The following is a 26,464-nucleotide window of genomic DNA, read 5'->3' on the forward strand; positions in this document are numbered from 1 at the left end:
TTCTCGACCTCAACAACGCGTCTCTCCTCATCTAGTCTTCATCACACACGAGACACAGCAACAGCCACAGAGTTGTCTTTATACATCAGCGGTGAGGAGAGGAGTCGAGCTGCCAGAGGAGCAGAGAAGAAGAGCTGTTACAGGAGCTGGTGTGTTCAAGTAGAGCGCAAGCGGGGGAAAATGCATCTAATTCTGGAGGTGTCCGGGCTGGAAATAGGACAGTGGCATGAAATGCTGCTGGGTGCTGTGTCCAGGAGTGCTGACGCTTGTGTAGCCATCGCTGGTGTGGGGTCGTACATTGAAAATAATAAGATGCTGGTGTGTTATGGCCTTGAAGGATCCCCAGTCTTTGCAAAATCAGACTTTAGTCTTTTAAAAGTCTTTTCAACATCTTTTAGTGTACGGTCGGCATCATTTGATCAAATATGAAGTTTGAGGTTCAGGATAAATGTGTGTTTTGTTTCTTTTGTTTAAGTTAGTTTTGTGTTCAGATTGTGGATCCCCGTCTTGTTGATGTGAGAGGTGTATCTTGTCGGATTTAAATAGAATCTTATTTTAAGAAAAAAAAAATAATCCAGTGCTCGAGGTGGAAACAGGGAACTATTTTGTTCACAGCGTGAAACCAGTCACACAGAGGGCTGAGGAGTTTACAAAGTGTATAATGGATCATAGAGGGAGAAAAACAACTGCGGGGAAACAGCAACACTGAGACAAAAAAGGAAGACAGCAAAGATGAGATGTTATTATTTTGGGTAGAAACAGCCCTTCAACAGCAGCAGAGTCATTTCATATTGGAATACACTGATATAGAGTCAATATATTGCTGTGGGAGGATGCACACCAGCTGTATTGCTTCTTTTGTTTGTCTATTTCCAGTCTACCTTTCCTGCTCCTCCACAGGATGATTCACAGCGATTTGAGCCTCCAGAAGCACCTGACTGTCCTTCTCCACTCGTGTCTGACACACTCTGAATCCACCAGCCCTCCACATCATTATCATTTTCCTCTTTTCTCTCGCTCTCCGGCAATTCGTTCTGCAAGGCTGAATAAATGGGATGAAATAAGAGAAAGAAAGAGACTGAGAGCGCTGGTGTGATAAATGTAATAATTTCTGGAGGGATTTCTTCAAAAAAAGTCTTTCCGAATGTATCACGAACTGAAACTGAAAAAAACAACTCTTTGGGGAGGTGAGATGATAAAATGTTGAACATGAGCAGAAAATTAGTAGGAGGACGTTTTACCTGAGGTTTTAATTCACTTTTACTACGAGCTCATTTTATATTAAAACATGTACATACATGAATTTGTTTAAGAGCGTCTGTCTGGTATCTTATCAATGCAAATCTCTGCTTCATTTTAATAACATCTGCACACATGAAAACATCAGGGCATGTTTCAGCAGGAGTCGTTTGCTGTCACTCGTCTTTGTACAACTTCCTCAAAATAACATAATCCATCACAGTGAAATAAGAAGTCTTCATTTGTTTCTGTCAAACTTCTGCTTTTATTTCACTGTGTTCATATCAGTGTCGCCTCACATTTCACTCAGCTTCCTGTCAATCATCTGACACCCACAAAGACTTTATGTGTCAAGATAAATTGACTTTTACTGCATCACAAGCTGCTGTCATCTCCCAGACATTGTGATGTTCTCGGATTAATAATTAAATGCAACTGTAAAATAACTGCCCAGAACCAACTTAAATTTGAGTCCTAAAATTATCTTTTTATGGCACCTGTTCTGCTCAATATGAATCTCAATTTAAAATGTTATTACAAAAGAATACATATAGTTACAGCATGGGCGTCATTAGTCCAACTACTGCTTTGAGTTGACCAGACATATGTCAGAATAATATGGCACGTTTATTTTTAAGTAAACTGAGAGAAATTTGCTCATGTTTTGTTTCTAACTTGCAAAGTGAGGAATTATTCACACGTCAAAAATGTCTTTACTTAAAGAAGTATTTTACTGCTGGAAAGATTGTCCTGTCATAAAACTGGGCCGTCCAAAGAAAGATAAAAATACTTTTGATGATATACGACCAGAGAAAACCAACAACTTCTTGAATGCACTGCGCCGCACTGCACCAATAAACCCTCTGGTGGGTCATGTAATGTGAACTCGTCCGTTTAGCCACAGGAAACAATATGGCAGCCAGCTGGCAAACAAACAGTCTCAAATTACAGCAAAACAGTAAGCTAAAATTATTCCGACAAGAAATAAGCAATATTGTCACAGAGCGGTTCATAATTTATCAGCACTGCCTTGTTTTACCAGAAACTTTGACCCATGCTAACAGACATTTTGGAGACGGGAAATCAGCGGTGGAGGTGGTGAGGTAGAAGCCTGATTGTTTGGCTTTTGTTCATTTGTACATTTTTAGTATGGATCCTACACATAGTTTTAAAAATGAGGCCCCAGGTCTCTGCCTCGATCTGCCTCCATACTCTTCGCCAACACGAAAATGCAGAAGCACAATGTTTAGTTTGAGCAACAGCCCTAGAGCCAGCGAAAATATGCCAGATGATGTGGAATGCATCATTCAGCACAGTACTCACTCATTCATGCACACACACACACACACACACACACACACACACACACACACACACACACACAGTAGAAAATGGAGCCTTAATGCACAGATCAAGAACAGCAGGTATATTCATTTGGATTGACAGGTCAGCAGGTGTGAGGCACCGCTTCACAACAGTGAATGAGTCTAAACTAGGAACTTAAAGTATGACATTTATGAAGGCCATGTCATAAGTACCAATTAAAAAGCAAGTTGCAGACTCTTACTTTGGACAGCTTTGTTCAACTGAGCGAGCAGCTGAGTTTACAGACAGCAGAAGCATCATCGGATCTGTCGCTGTGCACGCTGCAGACACACGGTTCTGCAATTTTCATTAAAGGAAACAAATTTGTTGCTCATTTCTCTCATTTCAGAGACTTTCCTTATTTTCTCTTTTATATATTACCCTTGCCCTTAAATGACGCTAAAGTAATTTAATGAAAACACGCAGTATTTCTTATCCGATTACTCGATTAATCACCAGAACAATTGCTAGAATACTTGATTACTAACAGAATCAACAGCTGCAGCCCTACAGCCCATTAAAGAGCCTAATATTGTGGATCTATACGATATGTCTTGAAGTTAAATGTGCTGCCAAATTTCTGCAAATGACATTGGAGAGGTCTCGTGATGGTGACATGAACATTAAGTTCACAGCCAACAGCTCTGGTGGACATCCCTGAATTCAGCATACCAACGGCACGCTCCCTGACACTCATGACATCTGTGTCATTGTGTCATGTGATTAAACTGCACATTTAAGAGTGACCTTTCATTGTGACCATCCTGAGACACACCTGTGCAGTAATGATGCCGTTTAATCAGCCACACCTGTCAGGAGGATGGATTGTCTCGGAGAAAGAGACACATTTGCTCCCAAAACATAAATTTATTCAGTGCATAAAATAAGTCTCAGATCTTTAACCTGCAAAACATGGGAGTAAAAACAAAGGTGTTGTGATCAAAGTATTGTTCAGTATGTAATAATCTGAAATGATGTGCTCTTATTATCACTACATCTCCAGCAGTGCAGAACAGCCTCTTCTCTGCAGCCTCAGTATTACGGTACCACAATCCTTTTGAAGGACGCCACCTGCTCAGCAGCAAACTGCACACGGACACAGTGAGCTGGTGAGCACAGTGGAGCACTTAGCTGCTTAAGAGAAAAGATATTTCCCTCAGGAGTCGGTGCAGAGTGAATTAAATTCATCAGGTAGCCTGAAACACGACTCTGAATACCTGCTGGGTGTCTGCAAACACATTAACAATCAACCTGTTTGCTGGAAACTGAAGTGGGAATAATTGTTTGCACATTTCACATGGTGGTAATTGTGATGGTTAACGTTTGTATGCATGTTCAGATTAAACCTCGTATTTATTGTATTTTAAACTTGTAATTTCATCATCTGTATCAGTGTTAGTGTCTTCCTGCTTGCTCTGACTGCAGATGGGAATTAGTGAGTAGATAAAATCTGGAACAATACATCTCTCCTTAATGATTTCTGCACATGATCCCTGACAAAGTAAATAAATAAACTTAAAAGGTGATGATATGTTAATGTTGTGTTTACAGCTGTTTGTGCCGCCCCCAAGTGGCCAATTCCTTTTGATGAATGCAGCTTTAAGAACCAGGAGTGATTAAAACAAATACACTCATTAATATCACACACACACAAACACACTAATTACAGAGCTGAATAAAGGACGTTCTCCTCTGGATTTACACTGCGCACACACACACACACACACACACACACACACACACACACAAGCACATGGGACTAATTTCCACAGGATTCAGAGAGATGTTCAAACACATACACACAGTTTTTGGGGTGAGGAAGCGGGAGGGAGAAGGGAGGGATTAGAGGGGTAGTTTGTCATGGGTCCTGTATGTGGTTGCCATGGCAGCAGGTGTGTGCGGTGCCAGGGATCTCCGCTGGTCCCAGTGAAGTCACAGCAGCCGAGTCTGGCAGCCGCACAACATTCCTGCTCTCTAAAAGAGCTGAAACATGCCCTGTTCACTACACACACACACACACACACACACACACACACAGACACACTTTTAACACACACATGCACATGTTCATGACTCACTGGCTTCTCAAACACACAAACACACACTGACAGACACACACAAGCTACCTGAAGTCTGTTTATTGTAAAAGATGACAGCAACAAACACTGTAAGTACATAACACACACACACACACACACACACACACACACACACACACACACACACACAACTAGGCTTTCTGGTAAATCAGGACACACCCATTAGCATTATAAACCTGCGAGTCAGCTGGAGTGGACACAGTGTGTAATTATGAAGCTCTGCCGCAGACAGATAACATGGAGAGGCTTTAACTTCTTTTAAACTCGATGTTCAGTCTGAATTCACTTTAAAAATAGTGGTAACATGAACATTTTCTCCTTAAAAAAACCCTTAAACCAGTCCATCTGACATGAGCTGGTCTGAGACCAGTTGTCCAAGACTTCACATCATGATAACATCATTAGGGACATTCCTGCACCGCCGGCCGGCAAAATAAAACAGGAGAGATAAAATGCCTCGACATGATTCTCCACAACATGTTTCTCTCCAGTGGGATCAGGGAAAACACTTGTTTGGTTGTACTTTTCTGTTGTCCATATAGGGGTTCATGTTCCCCTCAGCCCCGCCCACACACAAACTTTGCACCAAAAGTTTATTTTAATAGAATCTAAAATGGCTTTTCCACTGGCTATCTGGGGTACAGTGAGTCACACCACACCATGTTGGTTTGTGTTTCCAGAACCAGTTTGAACGTGCTGACTTTAACTTTAACTTTAACGACAGGCAAAAGTTTCGCACAAGGTGAGGTCGTATTGATTTTTAGACACAAAAAAATTGGCCATGATGTGCAAAAGCCTTTGGAGCCTGTACATAACTCGTACGGACATGTAGGCCCACCTAAACCCTCGACTGGTTTTGCGTTTCCACCGCGGACAGGACTCTGCAGTAAGTGTAGATGAGGTTGTTTCCTCTTCATCAACAATGCAAAGGAATGTCTGCACCTCGTTGACTGTCCAAAGACCAGGGTTGCACGCCGACATTTTCAGAACAGACTGGAGTGTTGTAATCGATGGGATGTTTAAAAATAGCAGGTTTGTACTAGACTTGCACCGATTACAATTTTTTGGGCCAATACCAATTTCCAGAGTGTTGGACGGCCGATTCCGATTTCATTTTTTTCAAACCACTTTACAGCACACAAGATATTGCAATATTTTCTATCTTTGCTTTGTTAGAACATTTTAACCAAGATACAACCAGCTCTTCAATAATCACCTCTAACAAACAAACACAAACAGTGACACAGGTTCAGAAACATTCTCCTTTTTGCTCAAATACAACTTCAGGTACATTATTAAAATAAAAAAGTAAAAAAGGCATACATAAATAAAAACATAGATAAATAAAACAGTAATTCTTGGTGTATAGCATTTGTGGGTAATTTCTTGAATAGACAAAAAAATAAAAATATCTCCTGTGGAAAATTCACACAGGTCTTCAGGACGCATCTGCCAGTAAGTGCGCAGACACGTGCATCTTCAGTTTGAAGCGGCACAGTGCAGCAGTGAGAGATCCACAGTTCAGTTTAACACCTTTCTCCTTCTCTCTTTTGATATGTGCGTGAATGATTAAGGTGAGAAGCCGCCCATGTTTCACTTCCTCACATCGCCCAAGCTGTGAGTTGCACATGTGCATGTGTGTGTGCTGCTGATGTTACATGATGTCAATCATGGGGCACGGCGGAAATTTGACCAGCGTTTTAAATTGGCATATTTTAGACTGACCGGCCCGTCGCAGGTCACAGCCGATCACATGAAAACCGACCCAATTCCGAGCACTGCTGATAAATCGGTGCAAGTCTAGTTTGTAGCATTCTGTGCTTGGTGAGTAAGCACGTCAGTTCTCTGTTGACCAATCAACGGACTGTGGTGTGTGTAGCTCCACCTTTTAGTATCGGATCAGAGTGCTGGGTAACAAAATAACTGTACAGGATGGAGGGAACTATTGGTACAGCTACAACTGTTGACAATGAAAGACGTAAAAATAATCGTTCTAATGTGCAACAAACTGAAATGGACTGCCTGGTGGAAATGGGTTTTTTACAAAGAGATATTCAGATAAATTTCACTGATACTTTCTGCTGTGATGGAGCTTTAACATGGCTGCTGGTTCTCTAATAAACACCTGTAATCTGTGGGTGAAAGACACACACACACAGGTACCACAGAAGAAGACCAGTGGGGGTGTGAGGAGTGGGTTTCAAACCAGCAAATTGTGATGTGAAAACGGCCTCTGTTACATCACCCAAGATCTGTGTGTGTGTGTGTGTGTGTGTGTGTGTGTGTGTGTTGCCCTCTAGGCTGAAGCCCAAAACAGCAAAACAACCCGACATGCAGTCTCTAGAGTTTTCCCCCGATCTATCCACCCTGAGGTTAACACCACGCACTGCTGAGCTGACACACACACACACACACTGCAAACTGCATCTGCCTGGATGACTCTCCTCGTTTCTCTTCCTCTCTCCTCCTTTTTCAGTATCTCCCGTCACGTTGAGCCCTCTGCGCTTCACTTTCTTACAACCTGTCGAACCACATTCGGCATCTCTCTTCAGCTGTCTGCTCTGGAGATGCTCTCTCTCTGCTTCCAGAAATGAAATGTCATCCTCTTCTTTGTCTTCCAGCGCGTTCACAGAGGAACCGACAGTGATAGAAAGGCAAGACAGCCTGTAGAGCGGTTGAAACAGGAAGTGATTTGTAGATATAACCGTCCTTGTCACAGTCACCCTGGCAGCCGCTCAGCTTTTAAACTAGTTTGTGTTTTCAGTTATTCAAAATCGAAAATCCTCTTTTATGTGCTGGTGTTTTAATTCCAGCACTGGAAACCTTGCCGCCCGCAGAGTGAAGGTCACTCTTTAAATCCCACATCATTCGTATTAACTCTAATGACGGACATCAACACTCTCCCACATGCACTGAGTCTCTCTCTCTGTTCTCCTGTCTCTCACACTCATTTCCTACACACACCCTCAAAGAAATACTTACAAGTCTTCATGTTTGTCATCTGGTAAAACTATCAAAGTCCAATTAAGATTACAAGTATTTCTCTGCAGCAGCACACAGGACTGTTCTGTGAACCACGTCCTCTTTTGAAAAAAACATTGTGTGATATTTATGTAAATTATTTGGTTTCCATGACGCATTCAACAGCTTCCCTGATAAAGGACCTCTCTGAATAAAGTCTGTCATATCATACAGCAGCAACATCACTGTTCTATCATCTGCTGAATGCAAGTTTTCACATTTACAACAATCACCAGAAAAAAATGTACGTTTCTGCGGATACATTACATTTGCACGTTATCATGTAGCAAATATTTTGAAACTTTATGTTTCAGCAACACTGGTTAACGTGTGGTGAGGTGTAGGCACAAAAACGACATTGCATAGTTCGAAAAAGATCATGTTTTGGCTTAAAATACCAAGTTTTGGGGGCACAATCCTAGCAGGAAACGCAGCGATGTCTTTGTAAAAAAAACATCCGCCTTTTGTGGCACTACCCCTGCAAGAAACGCAGCAATCTCTTGGTAAAAAGCAACTGTTTTTGACGGCACAATCCCGGTAGGAAGGCAGTGATGTCTCTGTACGAAACAACCACTTTTCATGGCACTACCCCTGCAGGAAACACAGCAATCTCTCAGTAAAAAGCAACCACTTCATGGCACAATCCTGATAGGAGAGCAGCAATGTCTGTACAAAACAACCTTTTTAATGTCACTACTCTGGCAGGAAACACAATCACTTTTCGTGGCACTATCGCGGCAGAAAAAGCAATGATGTCTCGATAACAAGCAACCACTTTTCATGGCACAAAAACAGTGACAGGATTAAAAACAACCTGTTTGGTGGCTAAAAAGCTGCTGAAAGTGCAGCAATGACTCCAGTTTTGTTGTTTGTTGGTCTCAAACAGTGATCTGCAGCTTGGCAAGCATCGCGCCTACGTGTCACGCCATCCACCATCCCCCCTACCTGCCAATGACAAAGTCAGCTCTTATACTTCGTCACCTTAGAAACTCTTGACACATATGAAACATACAAATGTAACGTATTCATGGTTTGCAGAAATATACAGCACCAACATTACATCTGGAGACTGGGCTGGAAATGTGTCTCTGTATTTTGGTGCAAAACGAAACACAAGTCAAAAGTCAAGAATTACATGTCATAGATGTTTACCATTAAAAATATGAAAATATATCTAAAAAAATATGTGAAATGTTCATTAAATATAAAGTTGTACAGTCACACCAGCAGCCAGACAGGATCCCACCACACAGATTTAAACAACAATCCAAATCAGCTTCATCACCGACATCCTCTTATCTCCAGGCATGGACACACATCTTATGTTGCATCTGAGCTCGCTGAATAAACTTCCGAACAAACATCCACCAGTGAAAATCTCTGCTAATGTCACCTGCAGCTAATTAGGCAGCCTGCTTCTGCACATTAAAGCAGCCTAAAAATGTGACTGCAAAAGTCAAACTTGGTGGGTTTAAATGCTAAATGATGTGGTTCCTATTCTTCCACACTGCTGATAATAAAATGTCCTCTGCCCGCAGCTCGTACGCCACCACAGTTTCTTCTTTCTGCTCCTCCAGGAGCTGTCAATCAAACACACACAAAAGCCAACTCAGAGGCTCTGAGGCCAAAGGAACATTTCTGATCTATCTCTGAGACCATTTACCTTCCTTTCAACGACAAAAGAAACTGTGGCAACACATGAGAAAATCGCTCTGACATCACTGGTGACTGAACAAAAGAGACATCCTAGGGTTTCAGCTGAACTTAGAGAAAAGCAAGACGTATTTAGCATTATTAGCTCAGAAGCTAAAAACAAAATTCAATTTGCTGTTAAAGTCTTATATTAACAAAGTGCATGAAATGAAATGTATCACAAATTCCTTGTGCAGGTCAGAGAAATCTGCCCCACAGTTCTTCCTCCACTCTCATGTGAGGTCCTGCAGACACAATCACAAAATAAAATAATGAGATGCTGATAAGATTTCTTGCAGAGCTCCAATTGGTTCTTCACATAAAAGCCAGGTGATACGTGTAATCACTTAATCACTCTGTGCAAACGTGTCACACACGAGGCTCAGCTGAGGCACGTATGATTACATAATGTCACTTTCCATCAACCAGAAAACACTTGTTTTGCACTCGTGGCTGTTTGGAAATGACTTGTGTTTAAGCAGAACTCTGAGGCATCAAGTTTTCTGCAGGAGAAAGTCCTCTCACATTACAAACATCACATCACTGGTTTAACTTACAAGGAATTAGCTTTTATTACTTTAAAGCCACTAGTTTTCAAATCTAGCATGTTGTTGGATGGTAAAATATTGTGTGTCTGGGGGTCAACATGGATCTAATGCAATATATACAGAATGGGGTGCACAAGAACTGTTCATTCATTTTCATTCATTTTCCACAACTGCTTATCCTGTTGGGGGTCGCGGGGGGTGGAGCCTATCCCAGCTGACACTGGGTGAGAGGCAGGGTTCACCCTGGACAGGTCACCAGACTATCACAGGGCTGACACTTAGAGACAGACAACCATTCACACTCACATTCACACCTACGGACAATTTAGAGTCGCCAATTAACCTGCATGTCTTTGGACTGTGGGAGGAAGCTGGAGCACCTGGAGGAAACCCACGCTGACACAGGGGGAACATGTCAGAGCACCTGGAGGAAACCCACGCTGACATGGGGAGAACATGCAAACTCGAACCAGGCACCCTCTTGCTGTGAGGCGACAATGCTAACCACTGTACCACCGTGTCGCTGATAAATTGTACGATAAATTGGCTAAATTGGACAGGATGATATAGATACAGGATATTAGCTTCTTCAGATATCGTTAGGGGTGAGTCATATCATCTCATTTACAATTATACCAGCATAATTCTTAATATGAATATAAAAAATTAATATCATAATACTTGCAGTATTTTGGCTTGTTGACATATTGACATCACACTGTTACCCACGGCAACAACAAGCATGGCTGAAAGTGAAATAATCACTGACTCCAGTCAGCGGCGCCTCTGGCAGCAGCACAGTGTCTCTCCCTCTCCTCTCTCGCTGTGTTGTCAAGTGATTTTGTCATAAATAGGTACCGAGTTCTGTACTTTAATTGGTACCGACCGAATTCGGCCGGTAATCCCGAGTATCGATTCACATAAAATCAAATGGAACCACATTTCGGTACCTGAACGCATCCAAGGGACTTCGAGAGTGGAGGAGTGACGTTTTCACTGCCTATCATGAATGCAGCATTGTACGCATGAGAGCATGATCACATCAATGGCAGCTATCAACAAAGCAGCATGGCTGAGAGAAAGAGGTCGAAGGTGTGGCTCCATATCTCAAAGTTTGATGCAGACTACGCTCGCTGCAATATTTGCGACGCAAGGCCAGCTACAGAAATACCTCAAACCTGAGGAAGCACCTGGTCAAGCACAAGGTGTTTTTAAAGGCTGACGACTGCACAGTATTTGATAGCCTGAAAGTTAAGGCTACTTCTCCCGGCGTTAGCACACCTGCAGCTAGCGGCTCGTTGTCATCTGCAGCCAGCATCGGGGCAGAAGAAGTGGGATTAACATTCGATGATGACGGTGGTGATTAAGCGGGACATCAGCTACATCGGTTCCAGGTAATTAATAAGCTTAGTGTTTAAGATGATTGGGCTTTGTTCTGGTCATTCTAACGTTAGCTTCGCATTTTAACTTGCCTTAGTTATCATTATCAGCTCGGTTCCTCGTATTCTCTAACTTTAACGTTACATTCCCCCACACACATTTTTCCCAGAGGGGAAAGAGGAGGAATAGGAGGTAGTAGGAGTGGGTTCATTTTGTGCAATAAAAAGAACTGCTGCATAGTCAATTATATAGGCTACCTTTTGATATTATGTTACAAACAGTGTTATATGTTGTTTTATCCTGTTTGATACTGAGAAATAAATGTTAGTTTTGACAAAAAAAAATTCTAATTGAAATATCCTTTATTACCACACATATATGCAAAAAAAAAAAAGTACCGAAAACAGCTACTGTTGCGTACCGGTACCGATTCCCAGGTAGCGGGTATCGGTACCGTATCGGTTCAAATGTGAAAGGTACCCATCCCTAGTCTTAAACCTTTGGTGATGCAAACCTCTGTGACGCTCGCGGCTCGATGAAAAACTACATATATCAGCTTCAAAAATCCACATCTGCTGTCTGGATCTGTGTCTATTTTAGTGTGTGTGTGACTCCACCAGGTGGCAGCAATGTGACTAGCTGGTTGCCACCCGCAAATTAGAACAAAAGACGAGGAAGAAGACGCAGGAAGAGAAAAAAAAAAACACACAATGCAGGATGACCACGACAACCAGACAACAACGGTACCAATGTGAGTTGCTTATCAGGTTGCTGACGCTGGAAAATAGGACAATAGCGAGAAGTGCTGCGGCGTCACGTTGACGCGCCACCAGTGTGGGTTTGTAAATAGAGAATAATGTTTTGATGCGCGTCATATGGCGCCGCTGTGTTTTGGCCTTAACGCCGCTGTGTTTTGGCCTTAACAGTGTCTGACAAAGAGTGTGCAGAGAGCAACACACACACACACGCACACACTTTGCAGGTTTCATTCAGTGAATTCTTTTCAGCCCATTAATGAAACACGATAAGCAGCTTAAAACACCAACAAAGGCACAAAAAGGTTGGTTTTCCTACTTGGTAGCAAACTCCTTATTACCGTAGCTACACTTTAAATGATCTGACGAGGACAGCTGGATGTTTGTCTGTGGCTTTATGATTTGAAGATGAAGCCCGTAGCCTTCAGCATCCTCAAAACAAGGTGCTCTAATCATGCATGATGAAGCTGTTTCACCTTCTTGTTCTGCAATGAAAATGTCATATGTGTCTCATCCCGTCATTAAATATTTTTCATGTGTCACATCATTTTGTTTGTAATAATTTATCGTTTATAGACATTTACTCAGACTGATTACAGTTTCATTTGGTGCCATTTAAGACCGACTAAACTTCACTAACCAGCACTTTAAGTTGGTTTATTTGACTTGTTGAATCAGATGAAAGTTTTTTTTCTATTGGAACATTGTTTGTTTTGATTTTTTTGAGGGACAGTGGAATAATAATTCACTGCTTTTAAGTCCTGTGGGTTGTGTGTGTGCATACAGTAAGGTAAGAAATACAGGTCTCATTCTTAAAGGGACAGTTCACTCTAAAACCAAAGGTACATAGTCTCCCTCTCACCTGTAGAGTTATTTATCAGTCTAGAGAGTTTTGGTGTGAGTTGCAGAGTGTTGGAGATGTCTGACTTCTCTCCAATATAATATGTAGTTTTGATTTGACATGTAAAGTTTCCAACAAATTTAGTTTTTTAGATGCACGTCTGACGTGCTGAAGAGGAGGGAGCAGGAAACCTTACAGCTGATGCACAGTAAAGACATAACCTCCAAAGGAATGCTGTCGATTTGCTTTGAGGCTCCACTTTGTGCTGTTTTTGTAACGACTTGTGTAACATTGTGAGGTGTTTCAGAGCCACATGTGCTCTGTCTCTGTTGCAGTCACACACATTAAACTCCTGACCAGCAGCTGTGATGAGGTGGTGTGTGTTCCCGGAGAGATGTGGCACCAGTTGCAGAATGATACTGGGAGACAGAGGGCCCTCAGTGGCCCTAATTGCTTTGCATGCACACACACGATACATTGTCATTTCTCTTGACCGGTTTCCAGGAGCACGTTGTAAACAAATCATTGTTCGCTTCTCGGCACAGCAGGAGGAGCGGGACGGAGAATTAGAGCGAATGCAACAAAGTGAGAACAATAACGCAGAGAAGAACAACGGGAAACATCAAAGACGTACCGAATGAAAGACTGGAGGAAAAACAGGGATTGGAAAAGACAAAAGAAAAGACAATGCAGAGTTGGAGACGCAGAGCGGGGAGTGCAGATGGGAGAGGAGAAGGAGGCAGAGCGGGATAAGAGAGCCACATGGCACCCTGACTGAGAGGGGACAGAAATAAACTCCTATCGAACATAAGCAGGGCTCCCACTGTGGCCCTCATATCAAATTCCATGACTTTTCCATGACTTTCCATCATGGAGCGCAGGCACGTCTGTGCACTTTCATTTTTTAAACTTTTATGGTCTGCTAGGCTGTTCCTCAGCTCATGATGAGTTATAAGGAGATCACCAGCCTGTTTTATAATACGGCTGAAATCAGTTGGGCGTTGGTTTGCCACCGTCTTCTAACTGACATGTCTCAACAAAAAGAGGAAGAATATATAAACATATATTATAGAAAATCATGCAGCTTTCTCCCGCGAATCCTCGGACTGACTTCACCTTTTTATTCTTTATTTTTATATGTGTCCTCCTTTTGCTAAGATAAGTCCTTCTGCATCAGAAAGTTAGGAACTGAATCATAAGCATTTTTCACGTTATCTCTGGCTAATGGACGTTTCATTGTCATTTACAGAGTTATCTCTTCTTCTTTGCTGCTCTGGTGGTAGTTAACACAGTACAAAATGAAAAGGGCGGGTGAAAGGGTTACATGTATTTATTTTATCATCTGTTTTAATTTTTTTCATTTATTTTCTTCATACTTTTATTTATTTCAGATATGTTATGTTGGTACCTGTGCTGTACCACTTACCTGATGTTTTCTACATGTTTACTTTGCCAATAAAAAAGATGAAAGCAATTGGTTTGTCATACCGACCAACACCAATGACGCGCCAGTATTATTGTGCATCCCCACGATAAATCCTAGAGGTTTTAGGAATCCTCTGATTTTTCATTTTGCACCACCAACAGGTTAAAGGTTTCACTCACATATCACATATCTCAGGTGTAGCTACATGAATTGGCGACAAAATTCTGAACTGAATTAAGGGATTAATTGTATGATTTGAACATAATGTGATGCACTTAATATGAATTCAGGGTTTCCCACACATTCATTCATTTGTCCTTTGACCACAAAATTCCCATCAGTTCATCCTTGGACGTTTGTGTCAAATTTGAAGAAATTCCCTCAAGGTGCTCTTGAAATATCGCATTCAAAATAATCGGACAGACGGACAACCCAAAACATTATGTCTCCAGCCACAGCAGTCGCCGACACTGAGGCATTAAAATGTTGTGAACATGCTGTGGACTTTTCTTTGTTCAATTCTGCCTTCAAACCCATGATTCAAACATATCGTATGACACTACACCTTTCAGGGATGACATATAAATGATAATTAATAAGTGTCTGAAATTTCACTGCTGAGTAAACTCCAGTCTGTTATGGAAGAAGTGAATGAGTGAATGAATGAGAGGGCGATTTTGGACACAACTTTGGATGCTCTTTTAAGCACATGCATGGATGCATACAGGTGTGCAAAATGAATGTAATCATAAAAGTTAAAATGCGAGTAAGACCTCTGCGTCCTCCTCGTCCACTGATGTCCACACTGCAACAAAGAGTCCTGTGAAGTGACTCATGAGATGGATTTCAATAATCCAACATAATGCATCTATTCCCACTTAAATTCTCAGAAATCTTTAACAGTCAAGAAATCCAGTGACCACCTGAAACCCTGCAGAAATACTAAACACAGGCTGGCAGTCAAACTGCAAGACATCAAGGCCTCTGCTCTCCAAATGCAGCAGCACAGGAGAGACAGTGTCCTTCAGCGCTCCAACAGCGAGCAGTCAGGCTGCACGCCGGCCTGTCAGAGAGACGCCCAACCATGCCTCCCCCTGAGCCTCATCCTGGAAAACCTGTGTCTGTCCATGTGTGTGTTTGTGTGTGTGTGTTGTCATTCGACTGTTAATCCCGCGCCGCTCTCCCCTCCCAGGCCTGACTGACTGGCGTGTCTGCCGCCGAGCTTCGTGTTTGCCTTCTGGCCCGTTACACAGTAATGCTGTAAGCTAATCGTTTGTGGTTTACTGGGGGAAAATTAATAAACCAGCCTGAGCACTAATGTGTTTAACTTGATTGAGATTAACGTCCCTTTAACTCACTCTTTAAACGTGATGGAGCGGCGCTCTGACAGCGGCTCCGGGTGACTGGAATAACAATGCATGAATGAGTGAAAACGAGCCTGGACGGTGGGGGAGGGATCCTCAAACAGTGACAGATTTTTAATTTAGTTTTGCGTGAAATGCTATTACATTCAAATGGAAGAAATGCCTTAGTCTCACTGCTGTACTCTATTAAAAGATACTCTAGGTTTCAACCAATTTCACAACTTAATTTGCATTAGCTGCAGAGAAAACGATAGCGTTGAAGTCATGATAATTCATCCCATTCTGTTTTGCTTTACCCGACTTAAGGAGTACCAGCAGGCTCTTCTCTAAAGCCAGCCAAGCACATAGAATTATTTTCTTATTAAACTGGAGACGAAGGAAGAGTTATTTCTGGCACCGAGGGTCAGGAGGTGACCGGCCGTTGGAGCTTTTTCAAGGGTTGGGTGGACGTGAGACTCTCCCAGATGAATCATCAGTACAAGAGATGAACAACGCTGAAAAAATCTGGTTCTTTGATTCAAAATGACACAAGATGTGTGATAATGTGGCAGCTCTGAGCATTAACTTTTTATAACAAGAGCACTCTGAGGGCTGAATGGTCAGGGCCAGCACCAAATAACCAGTTAAATTCGACCTTTGTTGCATGTCATATCATCTTACTCTCATTTCCTGTCTGTCTCGTTCTACACTGTCAGCTGTACAATACAGATGCCAAAAACTCCTTCAGCTCTGTAACAAAGTGTTTTTCAGACAGTCCAAAAAGTTTTAAAATGATTATTCAACTTTAAAAGTAGAAACATTTTCTCAGCCCATATTCAACAATCTGCAGATTCTTTTTCCCATTAATAGATTCGTCATTTAGTCCATTTAATGTTAAGAAAATGCTGAAACTAAAAAAGTGCACTCAGTGAACTCATCCTCACTGTGACCTCGTCACATGTCCACGCTTGGTCATGGACTTTCCATGTCCACATCTGACGTGCAAGGTAGCCTGGGTGTGTTGGTTGTTGACGTTCTGGGACGCCGTGTCAACTTCAGCCTAGTGTTGTCACGATACCAAAATCTTTGTTTCGGTACCAATACCAATATGAATTTCGATACTTTTCCGTACTCTTCGGTACTTTTCCTAAGGAAAAGTCCTTTTGGATACAAACCTTTAGAACAATAAATAGTAGGGGTGTAACGGTACCAAAAAAATCATGGTTCGGTAAGTACCTCGGTACGGACGTCACGGTTTGGTAACTCAAATGTTCCACCAAGTTGGTGTTGTCTCGTGTTGTCTCCCTTAGCGAGGCAGACTTTCTCTTGTCTTTTTTCACGTGCGCCAGCTGCGAATGTTGATACAGGTGTTGTCATACACACCACTTGCGCAATCTGTGCTCCAATAGGAACAAGAAAGGCGTTTGTGTGCATAATTGAGTAAAATAAATTAACTAAATGAATGAATTGAATCAATTTCAAAGTACCAGTATTTTCCAAATGCAGTATAGTACCGTTTGGAATACTCTAGTACCGCAGTACTATTTTAGTACCGGTATACCGTGCAACACTACTTCAGCCTGTTCCATGCATTGTCTGTTTTCAAAATCCACTTCTGTTTTCACAGGAAATGTACAGTTTGCATACAGTCTCTTTCAAAATAAAAGCACTATGTTGATACAACACCACGCCGTGATTGTTTTTCCTTCAACAACAAACACACATAGTTAGGTTTGGCTTTAGAATCTTACGGGATGCGAATACCAAATGTATCTCAAATAACAATAGACACCCACTAATCTTCAATCTAGAGATGCAAGATATTGGATTTTTCCTGATTTGTAACAAAATATTTGGCCAATAACCGATATCAGTATATCCACTTTTGTCCCCACCTAATGTTAGTGATCATCAAGTCTCTTCTGTAGTGGAATTAACATCACATTATACATACATACTCTTGGGAAAAAAAAGATTTAACTGCCTGCTCACTTACTTACTTCAGGTAGAAGCACCAATGTCAAGGAAAAATGAGCAAATCAAAAATCCTCAGACAAAACGCTCCACTTATAAAACGCTCCTACAGTGTGGTAAGGTGCTGTCTGGGAACAAAACCAGGTCACAGGCAGACTGCTGAGAGCTGCGTCTGATAGGATTGTCCCACCAGCTGCCTTATAGTCAAGATGGCAAGAAACTAACAAAAACAGGGACTAATTCATCTCATCATGTGCCTAAATTTAGTGGAGCATAGCTAGGGTTGCAACAGTAGAAGATTTTCATGGTACGATAACTGTGTCAGCGTTTTTAGTATTACAGAATTTATCATTATCAGTCAGAATGAGCCTTAAAGGGATAAAAACAGAAGGGTTCTTGTTGGTTGTGCAAATGTTTTATTACTATAATTGTAACCTGAAACCATTTTGTTAATGGAAGTTTGTGTAAAACCCTTAGAAAATAACTTGAATAAAGGAAAGATTCTCCGTCCAATTGCATTTTTATTCAATATGTTAGATTAGCAAATGTACACAATATGATAACCATCAACTTCTATATCACAGTACATGGTGTATCACTGCAAACCTAATCATAACATATTAAGAATATGGAATAATTTGCAAATGCTTTGGTTCAAAATGAGCCCAAACTTTTCGATGGATGTCAGTTTCTGAGCCACAGTGAAGGCCAAAATGTGGCACTAAGGCTTGGTGTTTGTAGCAGAGACGATGTCGAGAAAACTCGCAGCCTTTGCCGGCCAGTTGAGAGGAGTCAGCTGTCAGTGACGTATAAAACATCAATAAAACAGGTTTTCCAATGATTGTGAATCACAACAGCCATGAGAGGCCATTGAGCATATGGTCATAAATGTGCACACAAAATATGAGACTGACTGGTCCAGTAGTTTGTGAGACAGAAACACATGCTCAAACACACATCACCAAATGCATAATCTCCTTCATGCTTCCAGCTGGCGGAGATATAAATGACGTCCAAAGTTTCTCAGATGCCACAGTTACATCTTCAATTTGCTTGTTCTGTCTATTAAACTCTCTAAAAATGCAGCAAAGTATCACATTATAGAAGCTGGAAACAGAAAAAATGACAATCAATTATGAAACAATTAACTGCAGGTACATTTCCTGTCAATGGACTGATCAATCGATCGTTGCACCTCTGTCACCAACTTTAGAAACGCGAGGATTTCACATCTATGATCCATCAGATCTGAGCTAAACCAATCTTCTCTCTCTATTATCGCAAACTTCTGCTTCAAATACGACAGGAATGTGTGTGTGCAGGTACAGAAACTATACGTTCATCAGTTAAACTGTATGAAGATGTGAAGATCTCAAAGTTTCCAAAGATCAAATATGTCAGCAAATGATGCTCGAAACATCTGGAATAGTTAGTTAACATATTTCACTCCACGTAAACATCAATGACAAAGAATAAAAACAGGCCCAGAGTCTCACTGCTGCTACTGATGATGATGAGGATGATGATGATGATGATGATGATGATCACCATTACCTACACACAGGCTCTTGAGCTGAGGATGTAATTACTGCATCCACGCAACAGCTTCAGAGCTTGCAGACAGAACAAGGACTTAATTGCTTGCATGTGTGTGTGTGTGTGTGTGTGTGTGTGTGTGTGTGTGTGTGTTTTGATGGGGTGAGCTGAACAAACAGGGGTGTGTGTGTGTGCAGACGGTAACATGGTATGTGTGGGCGTCTTGGACACATGTGAGCGTGTGTTGTCGTAGTAACGTGAGTCGTGCGGGAGCTCACCTCGCCTTTTCCCTTTATTTAGACTGGTACCAGCAAAAAAATCCACTTAAATAAAGACGTCTGCAGGTTTCAGCGACAGAGAGGCGTGCGTCAGGCGTGTGTGTGCAAACACAGTGAAGTTCGATATATCGATATATCCAATTTTCTCCCACCTAATTTTAGTGATCATACTCTTACAGTGAGTATGGAAAAAAAATTTAAAAATCAAGCATTGTTTGTCTGCAAAATATTCAAAAAATGTCAAAATAATCTGTTTAAATTGCTTATTTTATCCAACCAGCAGCTCAAATGCCCCAAAATATTAAGTTTACAACCATCAACAGGCAGAATGTCCTCACATATTCTGCTTTAAAATGACTGAAACAATTATTCTACTATCAACAGCTGCCGGTTTATCGACTAATCGTTACATTTCACTGAGGACTGTCAGTCTGAACCAGTTAATAATAATCTGACATATTTGGGAGGTCTCTGAGAGGTATTGATACCCATCTCAGCTGTCTGTCACAGCTGATCGCGCCTGTCACTGACATCACTCCTCTCATCTGTCCATCCTTTCATCCACTTCCTCCCCAGCAGCAGTCAAAGGACTCTCTGTTCAGCTGGATCTTCCAGATGGGGCTCGCTGTTCTGTCTTACAGCGCTCCGATACAGTACGGACCAGAGGCTGGCAGAAATCGCTTTACCGCTGACATGACATACGGAGCGTGATGTCAGCATCACATGTGAGAAGGTCATAAAGAGTCCGTCCTATAACGTCCTCCTCCGGCCTGATTTCTGGCACAGGTGACACAGAACCTGAGGTGGAGCGGATATGTAGGATAATTAAAGGATAATGATCCCCTAACATGATCCTCACTTCTACGCTTGGTGCCTTCAAGGGGCTCGCTGACCTGCAACCTGAGCACAGGTGAGGGTGGAAAAGCATGACATCACCATGATATCGGCCAGTAGGTCAGTAGGTGAGGGGTCTTTGCAGCAGTGGTGGAAAGTAATTAAGTACATTTACTCAAGTGCTACACTGTTCTCTGCTACTTCATATGTCCACGTTTGGAGGGAATTACTGTATTTCTTACTCCACTACGTTTATTTGTCAGCAGCAGATATTTTATGACCTAAAACAACATGTGATGAGCTCATAAACCTGTGGTTTTCCGCCCTTTTTGGCTCATGCCCCCCTTATAAAGAAAGCTGCGTGTATTTGAGGACAACTTTATGATGATCGTGAGAGATGTTTCGCCTCTGAATTCCTCAGATGGTGTCATTTAAACAACCAAACAACAAAATAACGGCACTCACTGAATGAACGCTGATGATGGCTTCACACTGAAACACGTTTGTTTTCTGTCCACAATTAAAATACCAAAGAAGATGGATCAGTGAGTGCCGTTGTTTTGTTTGTTTAGTCTTTATCGCAACTGTGCACCCGACATTACCTTGAGATTTTGGGTTGTGCGCACTGTTTCAAGGACCCGTTTGTCATTAAAACAACCGTCTGAGGCTCGTAGCGGTAAAATGCTCCATTATTTCACAAATAACCGCAAAATATGAAAATAAATATTTGCTGTTCTTCTTCTTTTCTGCTCCATAAATTAATCAATCATCTCATGACTCCTCAGATTGATCTGGTGACCCTCTGAAGGGGCCCGACTTTTAAACTGGGAATTTAAATATCTAACAGTATATTAAGTAATTAAATCTAGCTCCGCCTTGTCCAGCTACAAATGCTGCTAACACACTGATGCATCAGTAGTAAATATACAATATGTAATGTTCTGCTGCTCCCTCAAGACGGAGCATCTCTGCGGTCAGTTAGGGTTGTTTTAGTTTTACTGCTTTTAATCACCTGATCTGTTTGTTTTAGAGAGGAAGAGACGTCTGTGGATAATTCAGCTCCAGGTAAAAACCTCCTGAACATGTGGATCAGAAACAAGGTGAGCACACATCAAGTTATCAGAGAAAAAGGGTGAACACACAATAGCAAGTTGTGGTCGAACAGCCCGCCTCAGACACGTCAAACAGTGGAGAAACACTGATTTGTAACATGAAACTGCTTTACTGTATTTTACCGATTTAAACCACCAGGTCAGGTTGATTTGGAGAGGAAGAGACGTCTGTGGATAATTCAGCTCCTGGTAAAAACCTCCTGAACGTTGAAGGAATTCTTACCAGGAGAAGTTTTAGCTGGTTGCAACCTGCACTCCTCACCACTAGACGCCACTAAATCCTCTGAAATCTTGAATCCAAATGTCCAGACCTCACCACACTTGCAAACTCACAGACTTTGCAGGCGTGTTCACGGGAAGTCTGGACGTGCTTAGGGCTCCAAATCCATAATTCATCCGGTCACAAGGGGCCTAAAGTGGACTTTCTGCAGACTGCCAGAGAGTCTGCTTGGGGTGCAGACTTCACTGATTTACCTGCCGACAATTCACTGCAACACTTTTTCCCAACAGCCAACTATAAAACAAAACGTGTGTTTGTGTACAACAGTCACTGTAGCCTATTACAACTCTAAAGAATTTGAAACATGTAGGCCAGAAATAATCTGAATAGTCTGAGCGCCTGCCGCATCTACGTGGAAAACAATGTATTTGGGGGGTGCAGGTGTACGGTCAGCAGCTTGTGGTCTCTAACCTCACAGACTTTACGTGATGACAGTGAACTCATCACAGTATGTACAACAGAAGTCAGAGGACTCAGTCCACAAGTCCACAGGGTGGACATTTGGACGCAGCAACACGCTGGACCTTTAAATAAAGGATGTGAGTACTTCCTCCAGCCCAGTGCAAGGGTACTCATATTGTTAAGACAAATGTACACCCTGATGAAGTTCACCCACAGTGTGAGGCGTCTCTAATAATCCCACACAACTACTGTTCATATACAGACTTTCTTACATCATATTTAATCCTTATACATATGTTAAAGGCTCATTCTTAGAGGGGAAACTAAACCTCAGGGAGCTTAGCTGCACGCTACAGTGAGTGTATACAGCAGCAGTTTAGTGTGACACAGAAGTCAGAAGTTGTGTGTCACCTCGCTCAGCTATCCTACCATCTGAGAATGTGGTATGGCTACTTTGAAACGCAGTCAGAGGACGAAGACGGATATTCAGGAATTTGAAATTACGCACATGTGACGCGCGTAAAAGGACGCGAAATGAGGGATTACTGACGGACAGGTGGCTGCTGTCAGACGCGCGTCAAACCTCAGTGTGGCCTCGGAGCTGAGGAGTGCACTGTGGCCGTGCAGGAAGATTCAAGACCTGCTGCTTGTCTGCAAAAGCAAAGCAAAACTACTGCTGATCATTTCACCCACTGACAGAGATCATTCACTTGTTGACACATTTCACAGCATCACAATAAACGCGTTGTCTCCTGAGGAGCTGTGTTACACCAGTATCTGGCCATCTTGGACCCAACGGACACAAACAGCTCTTGATGTTTCCATCATATTCCCCTGGTTTATAAGTAAATGGAGCAAACACAGCTGCAGGAAAGAGCATGAGAGGTTTCTTTACCTTGATGATGCTGCTCCGGCGCGGTGCCGCCTTCACCGAATCCAGGAGGATGGTGTCGGTGTCCTGGCCGCCACCTCCACCGGGGAGGATGACACCGCTCCGCCGGCCGCGGGACGCTCTCGGCGGGATGCAGTCCTGCGCTCCGTCGCTGCACAGCCCGTCTCCATATCCATCACGCTCAGACATGTCGATGAGAAGAGAGAGGCAGGGCTCGATTTGAAACACCGGGGGAGGAAAATTAATCAAGTCGTCGGATCTGACCCGAATAAAGTTTGACTCTGCTGCGCGTGGATGCCATTTAAAGGAGAAATGGTTTTTCCTGAAGCATCAGCCGCTCGGCAGCAGCTCTCTCTCACACACACACACACACGCACGCACGCACGCACACACACACACACACACACACAGGAGCAAACTAATCAGTCCAGTTTGGTTAATTATGGGCAGACTGTCATAGTCACAGAGCAGCGAGCCGTGCTGACTTCAGGCTGAGCTCATCTCCACAGTCCATGCTCCACTCACAGACCCGCAGCTCAAATCAAAGCATCACACGCAGGTACTGTACATGGACTTGGATGAAAACTGGACTGGTGCGCTCCCCGGATGCGCGCAACAAGTCTTCACCGTGCCCAGTCTTGCCGCTTTGCCTCGAGGCGGTGAAGGCACCCCCTTTCTGTGCACCAGAAAAACGCACAAAGCCTCAGTGCGTGACGAGAAACGGTGAAAGCGAGACGAGGTGTTGGTGTGAAGAAATGTTTGACAACAATCCAGCGTTTGGCTCCGAGGCGACACGAAACCCTACTCCTCCTCCTCCTCTCCCCCAAAACACTGCGATGTCAAAGTGCAAAAAAGGAGCGAAGTTGCGCTTCCGTTTGCGGCGAGAAAAGAGAAGACGCGTTCACGTGTCAGCGTGGAGCGCACTGCTCTGACTCAACACAGCGTCCAGGACCGTCTTGGTTTGACTCAACAGCAACAACAGCCGACTTTTGACGAGAATAGGGAACACAATTGACAGTCGCACCGCCTCTAACCCGCCACCCCTCCCGTCATGTTTCCACCGGGCTCCTCCCACATGCCGCCGAGATCAGGAGTGACGCGCGGGGCAGCCAATGCGCTGCGCCGCTGGGAGATTTGGAGGCGCTGATTGGTGCAGGGTCGAGTCCAGAGCCTCCTTATCGCTTTTACAGACAATGTACCAGGCACTGGGAGCGCTGGGAGAACTGGAGGAGAGCCCAGGTACAATAAAAACCTCAGGGAACAGGAGCAGCTAATGGATACTGCTTGATTTTAATTTTTACCAGAGTTTCTGTTTTTAATACTATGTCTTAAAAATGATGAGAAACAAATTCAGATTCACATTGGAAATCTGTGTTTGGCTTCTCCCCGACTAACATTTGTATGTGGGGCCCATGTGGGTTGTAAATGGGCTGAAAAATGTGCCCTATGTGGGACTGTCCACAGGCTCCCTTCTGGCCCCATGGCATTTGCCCACATGGATAGGTTTATCCAAGGGGCCCCAGATAAGATGCCCATTTCAAACCCATACCCACTCAATACTCAGGAGGCCCCAGAGTGACCCATGTGGAGCCTGTTTGGGCAAACCCACTCGTATGGGCAATGGGCATGGGGCCAAAATGGAACCTGTGAAAAGTCCCATATAGGGTCCATTTTTCAGCCCATTTACTACCCACATGGGTAGTAAATATGGTACTCAACTTACATCCAGGGGCCAAATCTGGCCTGCGATAGGGTGCCCGGTGGCCCCCCAATCATTTTCTAATTCACAACAAAAGTAAATTGATTTACACTGCAATTTTTTGTACTTCTTTTGTCCACAATATTTTTATTTAAATTTCCTACCGTAATACACAGCGTTTTAGATTCATATGATACATAACGTGACATAAAACTGCTGCTTTAATACAGAACCAAGAAAGAGAGCAAAAAGGGGTCCAAAAAACAAAACCACAAACAAACAAAAAAGCTTCTTCTATGTTAATAAATGGTAATTAATAAAAAATGAAGTATATTAAATATATTAAATACAAAATGTAACCAGTATTTGTAAGACAAGAAAAAATAAACAAGCTCAGAAACTGTCCACAGGAAAAAAGAGACTCATATATTCTCAAATGTATGTTGATGACACTGTAATATGTAAATTATCCATTCTAACATCTGTCTCATCCACCAAGAAGTGCTCCATCTGTGAGTGTTTCTCCATAAAGTGCAACACATTTTTTAGGTGTAAAGCTGAGGTCTATAAATACTCGTTCATTTTTACTATGGTCATGTTTCTCTGGATAGCTGGGCAGCCCAACTTTCTACATTGCCGAATACAGTGAAACAACGTTCGTCTGTTTTCCTACATTTTGTGCATTTGTCTGGTAATTTTCAGTTGTATCGATTTAATTTTCTTGTACTTAAGTGTAAATAAGGTGCCAGAGTGCATTAAAACCTAATACATATGACATATGCATGCACGCTCCCAGTCGCCTCTCTCGTCAGCTCTGCTAAATTGTGCTAAATTTAGGCTCTTATGCCTATTTTGCAAGTGGTGGTGCTGCTTTTTGTGGTTGGCATTGCTAGCTGCTGAACCTCGACCCTGGCGAACTAGCTGCTAGTGAGCCAGGGTCGAGGTTTTCAAATTACTCATCAGTAAACATCGAGGAAAAGAAGGACAAGATGGGCACCAGCTGAACAAGCAGCCTGAACCATTGCACAGGTGTTGGAAACTGGACGGCCTCCATGCTGCATCAGCTTCCAACGGGATATCAGGAACTGTAATAGCTTATCCTTTGATTCACCGAAACTAGGCTAAATCCTGGAAAACAGCATCAACCAGGTGAGTTTTTCCATATGTCTATCTGACAGAGCAGAGGACTCTGGGAGAGAAGGAGGGGAGGTCTGTGCTTTACAGTGAATAAGGACTGATGTGTTGGTGGGAATGTGAGGTGTTGTCCAAAGGCAACTGCAGAGTGGTGTCATGTTTGGGAGCCATCTTGTTAGGAACACTGTTGGCTCCTTCTCCAACTGTAAACTACATTTATCAACAAATCTTCAAAATGCGTTCATGTTCAGAGTCACAGGAAGCTTCTAGTTTTCAAGGACATGTGGCTTTAAAGAAATACACAAAGCCAAATTCTTCTTATTCGTTGTGAGGCTTTCTTGTGGATTCAGATGTCTGAGGCGCACACCTGACCTCTGACCTCTCCTTATTGTCCAGTTGGTTCAGAGTGACAGGCGGACCGGTAAAGATTGGTAGGCCCTGTAATAAAAGTGTGATATATTATTAATCACTGTGGCAAAATTGCCTTTTTTCCTCTGTTGGGCCTCTTCCAGGGAGGTCAGAGGTCAGGGTCAGAGAGACGGCAGCTCCCCCTGGAGCTGGCAGGGATCTAGTGTCGGACTCAAGGACACATCAGCAGGGAGGATACAGACACT

General features: G+C 42.7%; 1 protein-coding gene across 1 annotated transcript in view; it reads right to left on the reverse strand.

The window, feature by feature from the left end:
* The window catches only part of plcl1 (phospholipase C like 1), a 138,190-nt gene extending 114,158 nt beyond the window's left edge, over positions 1–24,032 (reverse strand). The window contains exon 1 of the mRNA XM_049593956.1: positions 23,021–24,032. Coding sequence (XP_049449913.1) covers positions 23,021–23,206 — 186 coding nt within the window. The 5' untranslated portion in view covers positions 23,207–24,032. The remainder of the gene's footprint in view (positions 1–23,020) is intronic.
* Between the last annotated feature and the right edge of the window lie 2,432 nt (positions 24,033–26,464).

Source organism: Epinephelus fuscoguttatus, linkage group LG13, assembly GCF_011397635.1.
Source record: "Epinephelus fuscoguttatus linkage group LG13, E.fuscoguttatus.final_Chr_v1".
Classification (NCBI taxonomy): domain Eukaryota; kingdom Metazoa; phylum Chordata; class Actinopteri; order Perciformes; family Serranidae; genus Epinephelus; species Epinephelus fuscoguttatus.